Source organism: Diceros bicornis, chromosome 40, assembly GCF_020826845.1.
Source record: "Diceros bicornis minor isolate mBicDic1 chromosome 40, mDicBic1.mat.cur, whole genome shotgun sequence".
NCBI lineage: Eukaryota > Metazoa > Chordata > Mammalia > Perissodactyla > Rhinocerotidae > Diceros > Diceros bicornis.
This window is the reverse complement of record NC_080779.1, coordinates 14,231,557-14,244,614: the sequence shown is the minus strand read 5'-3', so window position 1 is coordinate 14,244,614 and position 13,058 is coordinate 14,231,557. Positions and strand designations below refer to the sequence as shown.

The following is a 13,058-nucleotide window of genomic DNA, read 5'->3' as shown; positions in this document are numbered from 1 at the left end:
CGATTGTCATTTATTTCTTTACAGGTAAAAAAAAAAAAAAGTGCTGAAAACCAGTAGAGGAAATTTAAAACAACAAATATCCTGAGATATAAGGGCCTAGACTGGAAGAAGGAAAACCCTAGGACACTGACATCTACGCAAACTTTTCCTGAAGCCGCGATGTCTGATTTTATTTAAAGAAAAAAAAATGTATTTCTATTCGTATTTGGGTATCAGGTCCATGATCGCTGCTTGGTTATTTAAAGTCTCAAATATCTTTTTCAAATAAAAGCCAGCCCTGCCTTTCTTGTGTATAATTTCTATTGAAATTATACGAGATTTTCATGCAAATACCTACGTAATCTCAGCCCTTCACCTCCCAAAGTCTATAAAGAGGTTTAGAAGTGAGAGGTGGGGAGTCAGGAAGAGCCAGGTTGAACTCCCAAATTTCTGACTTCCAAATTCCTCAGCTCCACTCCAGAGCGTTTCTAAACAGAATACTCCCCCCAACAACCAAGCGGAGAGCTGCGGCAGGATGCGAAGCGGTCACCATAGGAACTGGGATCAACCCTAAGCTCCCAAGAAACAACAGGGGCAAAGTTTGCTCCTGGAGGGCTCCTCCGGACCGCAACTCTGCCGGCTACTGCCCCTCACAGCGGCTCAAGCAGCGAATACCCACCTCGGGGGTCACCCACAGCCCCCAACCCCCGCCACGCTCGCCCTCTTGCAGCCGCCCCGTCTGAGGCCTTCTGGCCCAGGAGCTGCTTTACCCCAACCCGGCGCAGCCCCGCTGCCTCTACCTGGAGCTCTGGGTCCCTCCCGGGACTTCTCGGCCCGCCGTCCTCCCTGGAGCTCATCCCGGCGACCGCCAGACCTCGGCCTCAGCCTGGGATCCAGGTCCCTCCCCGTCATCATCCTCCGCCCCTTTCCCTTTTCTTTCCACCCCCAAATCGAGCTGACCCCTCCCCGGTGGAGGCGGAGGAAGGCGGGACCTGGCGGGAAGGAGGCGGGGGCGGTTAGCGCCGGCCGGCGCCGCCGTCGGCCCCGCCCTCACGCTCTGTACCTGAGGGGGCTCGTCCTCCACCTCCCCGGCGCCTCCGCTCCGCTTCCTTCCTGCGCGCCCCCAGTCCCCGTGCGCACGCGTACCTGGCTCGACCCTGCCTCTCGCGGCGACTAAAAGCCGTGCGCGCGCACCCACGTACGTAGCGAGTCGTACGTCCACCTGTCCGCCGTACAGGGCGCCGTGGAGAGGCCTCTTCCCGGTCCATCCACGCCGCGCAGGCGCACGCCCACGCAGCGCCCAGTCGCCCCACCCGAGCGTCCCGTCTCCTAGTAACCAGCCGCCAGCCGCGTTTTCCATGACTTTTTTCTTACTCCCTGCCGGTGGCTGCCACACCTGGATAGAACGCGCATGCGCAGGGGTGTATCGCCCCTGGCTGCCTTCCCTCGGCTCTGGAACGCCTGATGCTTCGCTGCCGCGGCTTTGTGCCGCTTTTCCCAGGGATCGGGCCCCATTCTGGACCCACGTTCAGTAAACTCGTTACTCCTCAGAGCTGCTCCTGGGCGCTGGGAGGTTGGTGCGCTCTCCTGCCGCAGCCAGGGGAGGGTTTGCGGGGAGCCTCCCAGGTCGGGTCCTGCTGCTGTAGCCTGTGGGGAGAGAGCCGGCCTGCTGGAGTGAGCGCCGGCAGCCTGCAGTCTGGGGAGCCTGCGGACCCAGGGCCCCGGTCAGCCCTGCACCATCCAGTCAGGATTGAATAGCAAAGTGGCAGAACGAGCAATGAAAGCGCAGATTCCTGACCAGTATTCTTTCTCCACATGCCAGTCCTCCCAGTCCCCTCTCCACATAAGCTGGTAGTAGTTAAAAAGGAAAGGTTATACAACCTCACTTGATATTTAATATTGTATCGATTGTTTTCCTGTTTCATGCCATTTAAGCTTGTCTTCTCTCAATTAGGAACTGTCAGTCCGGGAACATTCATTTAACTTAACTAGGTATAATATTATTTTTGGCCATCCAACTATGTTAAAATTAACTATTTTACCTAAAAGTGGAGAAATTAGCTTTTAAGTGAAAAAGAATGAGAATTGTATTATTCTGCCAATTTTTTGGAGCCCAGGTTGAAAAGAAATATTGTCTTTTTAACATTTCTTAGTGTGTTTAACTTGTCCCACTGTTCTTAACCCAAGAGTTTCTGAACTCTAATGGTGACTTTATCTCCCTGTCTTTTCCTACAGATGGAATAGATAACTAGGTTTTTTTATAGCTGTCCTCTGATGATCTAGATAAAGTATACGCCTGTGCATTTCAAAGTAATCTCACATTTGAGGAGACTAACAATTCCTGTTTTTGCCAGGTGAGTACTCATTTTTCCCCAAAATATATCATTGGCAGGCATAAACAAATTTTATGTTAGAACAGACTTCTTCATACACTTAAATGTTTTTTGAATATCTGCTCTGATTTTTTTCATTATTTGTGCCATTACATTTTCTCATATTTTGTAGCATTTATTTTTAGATATCATATACTTTATAAGTATAGCTAGATACTAAAAAATTGAGTGTCTGTTATCTTAGATAAAGAAGTCAGAGGTCCCAAGCAGTACATTTCCTCTGAAATATAGTTATACCTAATTGGTAAAATAAGTTACAAAGAAACATGAGTTCTCAAAGGCCATTCTCAAAAGTTATTTTAGGGAGAATTATGTATACTCTTGTTTCCTCTTCAGATAGTAAGATTATTTTGAAATAAGGTTCTCACTATCGAGCATTATTGAAAAGAAATAGGGAAAATGTACAAACTTCAAAACTCTCAGTTGGAGTTGAAGACGTGGCAAGGAGAGGATTATTAATATAGGAAGTAGGAAGGTACTTCCCTTACGGGAAAAAATAAGAACAGTTTAAGCACCACCTAGATGTTACTGAAGATTCTTTGGAAAGAATAAAGGGAAAAGATCATTTTAAGGCCAAAGCAGGTGTGAAGATTTTCTTTTCTTTCTCTATCAAGGACTATTGGCTTCCTCCCCCAACTGAAGTGAAAATTTTCTTCCCTCTATGGAAACCCAAAGAGTGATAAGTGCTCCATCTTGCCCCAACTAACCGTTTTATAAGTATCTCTGCTCTCCCCCTTGTGACTGACACTCCTGTGCAATTCTAAGGTCTGGGTTTTCTATTCCCTTAGTTTCTCCATCATTTCACAAACTTCACTATGAAAACCTCTATTTTGCCTTTTTATTTTATCCTGTGCTTCCCTGGTCCCTTCAAAAAAAAATCTGGGACTCCAATTACATATATGTTAAACTGCTTGATGTTCTCCCACAGCTTAGTTGATGCTCTGTTCATTTTTTAAAAATTGGCTAGTTTCTATTGCTGTGTCTTCAAGCTCACTCTTCTTACCTTTGGTGGTGTTAATCCCATGTACAATATTTTTCATCTCTGGAAGTTTGGTTTTTTTTTTTAATATCTTCCATTTCTCACCTCATCATGCTCATGCTTTGTTCTACCTTCTTGGAAATATGGACTATATTTTAAATAGCTGTTAAGGTCCTTGTGTACTAATACTATCACCTGTGTCATTTCTGGATTTGTTTCTATTAACTGATTTTTTTTTCCTCCTGGTTATGGGTCGTATTTTTCCACTTGTTTTCATGCCGGGCAAATTTTTATTGGCTGCCAGAATTACAGATTTTACATTGTTGGGTGCTGGAGGGTTTTTTTTGTGTGTGTGTGTGTTTTTTAAATATATGTAGGCTTTGTTCTGAGATGCACTAAGGTTACTCGGGAACAGTTTGATCCTTTAGAGCTGCCCTGTCAAAAATAGTAACCACTAGCTACATGTGGCTGTTTGAATTTATGTTAATAAAATTAAATAGAATTTAAAATTCATTTCCTTATTTGTACTATGTACATTTGAAATTTCCAAAAGCCACATGTGACTAGTGGCTACTATATTGGACAATAGACAGAGAATATTTTCATCATTGCAGAAAGTTCTATTGGACAGCACTGCTTTAGAAACTTGCTTTTAAACTGTTAGGTCCAAAATAGTCTTTATATAGGGCTAATTTGGCCCCATTACTGAGCCAATACCTTTCTGAAGACTCTACTCAATGACTGTGTATTAGGAGTTCTTTCCACTCTGGCTGGTGGGAACTCTGTTCCCGGCCCTGTGTAAGCTCTAAGGACTATTCTGCCTTCTCCTTTTTAGTGGTTCTTTCCCAGGCGTCAATAGTTTCTTTTTACACAAGCCCTGATCAATATTTAGCCAAAGAATTGTGGCAAATCCTCTGCAGATCACTATAGCACTTCCTCTCACTCACCTCTTTCCTCTCTCCACAAATTCTAGCCACCTTGGCCTCCCCAAATGCTGAACTCTATCTTCTCAACTCCTTGAATTGACCACACTCTAGTGAAATGATTGGATTCAGCACTGTCCTTGTGCTAAGGCCTGAAATTTCTAGGCAGTGAGCACTCATTGGGTTCACCTTGTGTATTTCCTTTCTCTTAGGGCTCACTCTCCTGCACTGCCTATTGTCCAGTATCTAAAAACCATTGTTTCATGTATTTTGTCTGTTTTTTAAGATGCTTGAGGCATAAGGATCAATCTGGTCCCTGTTACTCCCTCATGGCGGGCAGCAGAAGTCAGCCAGCTCTTCATAATCTCAGGCCCCATGTCACTAATCATCCCCAACAGAAGTGGTTTGCAGTTCAAAAATTGCTTCAAGCCGAGGGAACTATAAGTGCACGGGCCCTGAAGCAGAAGAGGATTTGGCATTGCATATGCTTGAGGAACAGCAATGAGGTCATGGGCTGGGGCAGAATAAGTGAGAGAGGTAGGAGAGGAGTTGGGGATGACAGAATGTTAGCTGGTGTATTAGTTTCCTATTGCTGGTGTAACAGTTTACCACAAACTTGGTGGCTTTAAGCAACACAAATTTATCTAACAGTTCTGGAAGTTAGAAGTCCAAAGTGGATCTCACTGGGCTAAAATCAAGATGTCAGCAGGGCTGCATTCCTTCTGGAGACTCTAGGGGAGAATCCATTTTCTTACCTTTCTGGCTTCTACAGGCTGCCGGCTTTGTTTGGCTTGTGGTCCCTTTCTATCTTCAAAGCAAGCAATGGCCAGTAAAGTCCTTTGCATCATTCTAATACTGACACTCCTGCCTTTCTCTCACTTATAAAGACTCTTGTGATTCCATTGGTAACCACCAGTTAATCCAAGATAATCTCCCCATCTCATGGTCACTTTATTGGCAACCTTAATTCCCCTTTGCCGTATAACATAACACATTTACGGCTTCTGGGAATTAGGATGTAGGTATCTCTGGGGGCCATTATTCTGCCTACCACAGCTGGAGACTCTATATATAGAGAATTTGGGTTTTACTCTGAGATGGGAAGTAACTAGAGCATGTTGAGCAGAGGATTAATGTGATCTGGCTTATGTTTTAAAAGGCTAATTCCAGGTACAGTTTGAAGAACATACAATGGGGAGGGGTGGGCAAGGGTGGAAATAGAACAGATTCATTGAAGGATTGTATGTGGAATATGAAATAGGAGTTAAAAATTACTCTACCAGCAATGCACAAGATTTCCTGTCATCCTGAATTCTCCTCAATACTTGGCGCTGTCCACCTTTCTGAAGTCAGCCATTCTAATGATAGTAAACTTGCATTTCTCTGATTCCTAGTAAGTTTGAGCATCTCTTGATGTGCACACTATCTATTTGGGATTCTCCAATCCAAGAATTATGTCTTTATATCTTTTGCACATTTTTCTATTGGGTTTCCTTTTTCCTTGTTGATTTGTAGGTATTCTTTTTATATTCTAGCTATAAATCCCATGTCAACTTTGGACAGCACATCTTCCAATCTCTTCTTCATCTTTTTAACTTTGTTTATAGTTTCTTTATTGAATAGAAATTCTTAATTGCGAGTAGTCAGAGCCATCTGTTTTCCTTCTTATTGTTTCAGCTTTTTAGTTTTTGTTCAAGAAATCCTTGTCCACTCCAAGGTGACGAATATATTATCCTACATTTTTAAAATTGCATTTATAGTTCTATCAATTTAAGTCTTTACTGCATTTGGAATCCACTTTGGTATATAAGATAGGGATCCTGCTTTATTGTCAGGTACACAGTGAGCCAGTGTTCACAGTGCTCTCATACTAAACTTAGTCTGTTCTATCCCCTTTGCCATATGGTGACACTTTATCATATGTGAAGTTCCTGCACATACGTGCGTCCCAGCTGGAGCTCTGTCATGTTCTATTGGTCATTTATTTGTTCCTGCACCTGTACTAGACTCTGTTATTTTGAGGTTGTAGCATATCTTAATATCTGGTAAGGCAAGTCTCTTTGTTTTTTTTGTGTGTGTATGTGTCCAAAGTTATTTAGCTCTTTATGGACCTTTATTCTTCCTGATGCATTCAAGATTTCCTCTTGAATGGCAATCTGAATGCCAGGCCCAAAAGACCCCAAATAGACTTGTTCACCCTCATGTCCTCAAGATCCCAGAGAAGTTAAGGTGAGACTCTTAAGGTGAAATCTAATCTATTGCATTTGGTTCCTCCTCAATCCCTCTGTTAGTCTGAAATTTAATGTGCTACTTGATAATTATATGTTACCTTTATTTTGCCTTTGTTGATTTCAAATGCAGTATGTTGTTTTATAAAGTTTTGTTAGTGTTTTTACCTTTTTTCAACTTTGTAGTTTGAAAACGTTTTAAACATACAGAAATTTAACAGGAATAATACACTGAACAGTTTTTTATCCTTTCCCACCTAGATTCAACAACTGCTAACATTTTGCATATTTTATATTCTCTCTGTATCTATCTATCGCTAGCTAATTTGAAAGCAAGTTATAGATATGATCCTTTACCCCATTTCAGCAAGTTTCTCCTAAGAACAAGCACATTCACCTGCATAACCACAATACAATTATCACATTCAGGGCATTTAACATTGATGCAATATCATTGTCTAATAAACCATCCATATTCAAATCTTCCAATTATCCAATAAATGGCCTTTGTAGTACATCCCTCTCCAATCCCCCCAATTCAGGATCATTCATTGCATTTCAGAATCATGTCTTTTTAGTCTCTTTTAATCTGGAACAATTCCTCAGTTGCTCTCTGTCTTTCATACATTGACATTTTTGAGTACAGGCTATTTGTTTTATATAATGTCTCTCAATGTGGGTTTATCTGATTGTTTCCTCATGATTAGATTCATGTTATGCATTTTTGACAGGGGTATTTCCTTTTTAAATAATTAAAGAGGAGAAACCAAAGAATAGAATAAATGCAATTTTATTAATTTGAAGGTAGTATTGGATATTTATTTGATGAGGGAAAAAAATTCGTAAGTTCCAAATCTAAGAAACAGGTATACCTACATTTTAGAATATCATCAGAGAGATCTTTTAAAGATTTAGCTAAATTATATTTGATTCCTAGAAAGCCAAATCTATACTATTTCTCTAACTGTTAGATGAACACTTGAGTAACTACTATGTTTAGGATACTGCAGTAGGCCCAGGACTCTGTTCTGTTATAGATTAAACACTGATATTCAATCATAAACATGGACAAACAAGGTTTTGAGATGATATCTTTAGAAATCTCCTGTCAATAAATGATTAGGGCTTGATGGGGATGGAATTGTAAACTCATAAAAGATACCACAGTGCCAAATATTGCAGAAATAATACATTCTAAACAGTGGTTAAGTGCTTTCATTCACAGCTGTGGAGTCTGTTCCAGATTTCACATTGCTACTAGAGCATCTTCAGTAGATCACTGTTCTCGAACAAGCACTGGGCTTTCCTAGGTCTTCACTGTCTTCCTTGTGCCAGGAAGCCAGTCCCTTCTGCCATCCTGATTCCTGCCCATCTTTCAAAGCCCAGTCCTGACCAAGGCTGCTCTCCTTTCAGAACCTTTCCAAGTCCTCCCTCCATGTCGCATGCTTCTCTCTCTTAACAGATTGGGCATCCGTAATACAAAGTACTGTATCTTTACCGGACATCTTTGTTTTCAATGTTTTGTATTGTGGTAAAATACATATGACATAAAACTTACCATCTTAACCATTTTTAAGTGTACAGTTCAGTGTATTAAATACATTCGTAATGTTGTGCTATCATCACCATCATCCATCTCCAGAAATCTTTTCATCTTGTAAAACTGAAACTCTGTACCCATTAAACAATAACTCCCATGGCAACCACCATTCTACTTTCTGTGTCTGTAATTTTGACTACTCTAAGTACCTCACGTAAGGAGAATCATACAGTATTTGTCTTTTTGTGACTTATTTCCCTTAGCATAATGTCCTCAAGATTCGTCATGTTATAACATATTGCAGAATTTCTTCCTTTTTAATGCTGAATAATATTCCATTGTATGTATATACCACATTTTGCTTATCCATTCATCCATTGATGGACACTTTAGTCTCTTCTACATTTTAGCTATTGTGACTAATGCTACTATGAACATGGGTGTACAAATATCTCTTCGAGACCCTGCTTTCAATTCTTTTGGGTCTATACTCAGAAGTTGGTTTGCTGGATCATATGGTAGTTCTATTTTTTAATTTTTTGAGGAACTGCCAAACTGTTTTCCACAGTAGCTGTACCTTTGTACATTGCCACCAACAGTGCATAAAGTTTTCATTTTCTCCAAATCCTCACCAACACATATTTTTTTCTGTTTTTTTGATAGTAGCCATCCTAATGGGTGTGAGGCAGTATTTCATGGTAGTTGTGATTTGCATTTCCCTAAGTACTAGTGCTGTTGAGCATCTTTTCATGTGCTTATTGGCCATTTGTATATCTTCTTTGGAGAAATGTCTATTCAAGTCCTTTGCCCATTTTTTGATTCGGGTTTTTTGTTGTTGTTGAGTTTTAGGAGTTCTCTCTATATTCTGGATGTTAGTCCCTTGTCAGATATCTGATTTGCAAATATTTTCTCCCATTCTGTGGGTTGCCTTTTTACTCTCTTGATAGAGTCTTTTGATGCACAAAATTTTTCAATTTTCATGAAATCCTACTTGTCTATTTTTTCTCTTGTTGCCTGTGCCTTTGGTGTCATATCCAAGAAATCATTGTCAAATCCGTCGTGAAGCTTTTGCCTTATGTTTTCTTCTATGAGTTTTATAGTTTTAGGTCTTACATTTAGTTCTTTGACCCATTTTGAGTTGATTTTTGTATATGGTGTTAGGTAAGGAAGGGTCCAACTTCATTCTTTTGCATGTGGATATCCAGTTTTCTCAGCACCTTTTATTGAAAATACTGTCCTTTCCTCCATTGAATGGTCTAAGCGCCCTTGTCAAAAATCATTTGACCGTATATGCGAGGGTTTATTTCTGGGCTCTCTATTCCATTACATTGATCTGTATGTCTGTCTTTATGCTGGTAGCACCCTATTTTGATTACTGTAGCCTTCTAGTAAGTTTTCAAATCAGTAGGTATGGGTCCTCCAGCTTTGTTCTTCTTTTTCAAGATTGTTTTTGCTATTTGGGGTCCCTTGAGATTCCATATGAATTTTAGGATGGGTTTTTCTATTTCTGCAAAAAATGTCATTGGGATGTTGATAGAGATTGCACTTAATCTGTAGTGCAATCTTACAGTAATCTGTAGTGCAAATCTTAATCACTTTGAATAGTATTGACATTTTAACAATGTTTAAGTGTTCTAATCCGTGAACATGAGATGTGTTTCCATTTATTTATCTCTTCTTTAATTTCATTCAGCAATGTTTTATAGTTTTCATTGTACAAGTCTTTACCTCCTTGGTTAATTCCTATTTTATTATTATATTTATGTTATTGTAAATGGAATTGTTTTCTTAAGTTCCTTTTCAGGTTATTCATTGTTAGTGTATAGAAACGCAACTGTTTTACTGTATTGATTTTGCATCCTACTACTTTGCTGAATTCATTTATTAGTTCTAACAGTATTTTTGTGAATTCTTTAGGGTTTCCACATATAAGATCATATCATCTGTGAATAGAGATAATTTGACTATTTAGAATAGAATTCTCTGTTTCATTTGTCTCTGCTCTAATCTTTATTATCTCCTTCCTTCTGCTAACTATGGGTTTAATTTCTTCTATTTCTGGTTCCTTAAGTTGTAAAGTTAGCTTGTTGATTTGAGATCTTTCGTTTTTTTTTCCTGAGGAAGATTCGCCCTGAGCTAATATTCATTGCCAATCCTCCTCTTTTCTTTGCTTGAGGAAGATTAGCCCTGAGCTAACATCTGTGCCAATCTTCCTCAATTTTGTACATGGGACACCGCCACAGCATGGCTGGCAAGCGGAGCAGGTCCGCAGCAGGGATCCGAACCCGTGAACCCGAGCTGCCAAAGTGGAGCGTGTGGAACTTTAACCACTCGGTCATGGGGCCGGGCCCTCTTTCTTATTTTTCTAATGTAAGTGTTTATAGCTATGAATTTCCCTCTTAGCACTGATTCTGCTGCATTCCATAAATTTTGGTATGTTGTGTTTTTGTTTGCATGCATCTCTAAGTATTTTCTGATTTCCCTTGTGACTTCTTTGATCCCTTGGTTATTTAAGAGTGTGTTAATTTCCACAAATTTGTGAATTTTCCTGTTTTCTATTATTGAATTCTAACTTTATCCCACTGTGGTCAGAGAAGATATTTTTTATTTCTGTTATTGATTTCTACCTTCATCCCACTGTGGTCAGAGAAGATATTTTGTATGAAATCTATCTTTTCAAATCTATTGAGACTTAATTTGTAGCCTAACATATGGTCTATCCTGGAAAATGTTCCATGTGCACTTGAGAAGAAAATGTATGCTGTTGTTGGGTAGAGTGTTCTGTATATGTCTGTTAGATCTAGTTGGTTTAATTTGTTGTTAAAGTCCTCTATTTCTTTACTTATCTTCTGTCTGGTTGTTCTAGCCATTATTGAGAGTTGAGTTTTGGAGTCTCCAACTATTATTGTAGTACAACTGTTATTTCTCCCTTCAATTCTGCCAGTTTTTTGCTTCATATATTTTGATGGTGTGTTATTAGGTGGTAAATGTTTACATTTTCGGGAGCATCTTCATTTTTTGCAGAAACACACCTAGCAGAGTGTTTGGCCTTCAGTAATTATTCCTTTCATCTATTAATAATGAATTAAAAGTTTTTAATAGCAAGAATGATAGAAAGGACTGAATAGAAAAGTTGTATTATTTTCTGAAAAGTGATGAAACATAAAATCTGGTAAATTCCTTTTAAAAAAGACTTTTAGAGAATCTATAGAATCTGCAAACCCTCCCACAAAGAAAATGTAAACACTAAGAGGTGGAAGGCGATTTTACTTTACATTTTTGGCATCATCACCATGACATCTCATTAAAACAAACATTGTCATAAGTAAGTTGAAATTCCCACTGTGTTCACTTGTTACCATTTTTTTTCCCCAAGCAATCAAGTTGAAGAAACGTTTCCACTACTTAAAGAGGTACCTGTAAACTGTATTTATTCAGCTGTCCCAATGGGATTTTCTCTTAGTAAATCTGCTACTCAGGTGTCTGCTATGCGTATGGATTCGAAAGTGGATGATCACTTAATGCAAGTGGCTGAGAAAAGCAAGCTGGAACCAGTGACTCAGTTATTTCAAAACACCAAGAAAATAAGATTAGAAGACACAAACCAAGAAAACTTTACAAGAAGTAAAGAGACTGGCACAGGATCTCTTTCAGAGAAAGCCTTGGGTTCAGTGGTATATGTTAAAGAAAGTGATGGGATAGAAATGACAGATGTGGAATGAAGTTATTTGTACATATTACCAAAGAAACCAAAAATTGCTTTTGACTAAAAGTGCAGTTGAATGAGAACTTAACCTTATTAGGAAAACCTAACAAAATGAAGGAAGACAACTGCTTATTTTTCAGTATTTATGAATCACCTTAGACTGCATTTTTTTTAATGATACATATTCAAAAAAGTTGCTTTAGGGAGAAAAGGCTTTCCAAAATTCAAAGCAGATTTCTCTGGTATTACATTCTATCTTTGTCAAAAATCAGAGTTTTTGAGCAACACTATTTAAATGGCACCAAAACATGTTAATTATAATGTATTTCTTTAACAAGTGATCAAAAAACAAAAAACAGGGCCCAGACAATTTGACATCGGTATTTCACACTATTTCTGGTGTACCAATTTTGTATGTTAGATTTCCAGTTTGGGATTTTGCTTCAGGGTACTTTATCTTCCTGCATTTTTTGCACTTCTGTTCTGTAAAAGATCACTGCAGATAAACTCTGCAAAAGACCAGTCAATTGTGTAGCTTGGGAAGCATTTCACATTTCACATTTTAAATTATCCTTTTAAAACTGCTTTTTTTCCCCCATGTTGAATTCATTTCAAAGTTACAAAATAGTTATTTCCAAGTGTAATAATTTTTCTTGCAGATGCTACCCTTTTATACCACCATTATTTAATATAAGAAAACAGTCTAGTGTTAAAAAATTCTTGTTTTATGTAGGTATATCAGTTTGTCATTCTTATTGAAATATCTACTAGTTTGAAATAGCAGTATTGTCCCAAGTAATATTAGATAAAATTAAAACCATTTTGTCTGGACTTATAGTGATCTGTAACTATTTATATTATGTATGTTTTGAACATTTTCCTGTGCTTTAATATTTAATGACTATCTCTAATGCCCAATTGAGTAATCTCCTCAATATTCATAAAAACAAAGAAGAAAAGGCATCTTCTTTTACGGGAAGCAATATTTTATAAATCAAAAAAAATCCAAACAAATGTAATATATTTGTAGGGAATATTGAGCCTAGAGTAAAAAAAAAAATTGTTGAATGGAACATAAGCCAATAAGACAACGCTTTTTATTATTTACAGAACATAATTTTCTTTGGGAGAGAAAAAATACACAGATCATTCATTTGTTCACCTAGCTTGGCACCATGCTTGGTACTGGGGATATAGTGGTGAATAAAATAGCCACGCTCTTCCTAGTGCTTACTGTCTGTCTACCAGGGAAGATAGAACATCAGACAGTAATTATATAAGATACAAATTGTGATATGCCATGAAGAAAA

The 13,058-nt window shown here is 38.8% G+C and overlaps 3 protein-coding genes across 5 annotated transcripts in view; 2 read left to right on the top strand and 1 right to left on the bottom strand.

Moving 5' to 3' along the window:
- Positions 1-844, bottom strand: part of TSGA10 (testis specific 10) — a 117,157-nt gene extending 116,313 nt beyond the window's left edge. For all 3 annotated transcript variants that reach the window (XM_058534476.1, XM_058534477.1, XM_058534478.1), the window contains exon 1: positions 780-844. In XM_058534476.1, the coding sequence (XP_058390459.1) occupies positions 780-836 (57 nt within the window). In that variant the 5' untranslated portion in view covers positions 837-844. The remainder of the gene's footprint in view (positions 1-779) is intronic.
- Positions 845-2,273: 1,429 nt separating this feature from the next.
- C40H2orf15 (chromosome 40 C2orf15 homolog) lies at positions 2,274-12,568 on the top strand. The gene is made up of 2 exons (XM_058534490.1): positions 2,274-2,333; positions 11,419-12,568. Exon 2 carries the CDS (start codon positions 11,489-11,491, stop codon positions 11,762-11,764), a length of 276 nt encoding a protein of 91 aa, XP_058390473.1. The 5' UTR covers positions 2,274-2,333; positions 11,419-11,488; the 3' UTR covers positions 11,765-12,568.
- LIPT1 (lipoyltransferase 1) overlaps positions 2,284-13,058 on the top strand; it is a 22,231-nt gene continuing 11,456 nt past the window's right edge. The window contains exon 1 of the mRNA XM_058534482.1: positions 2,284-2,333. The gene's annotated coding sequence lies outside the window, so the exon portion shown is untranslated. The remainder of the gene's footprint in view (positions 2,334-13,058) is intronic.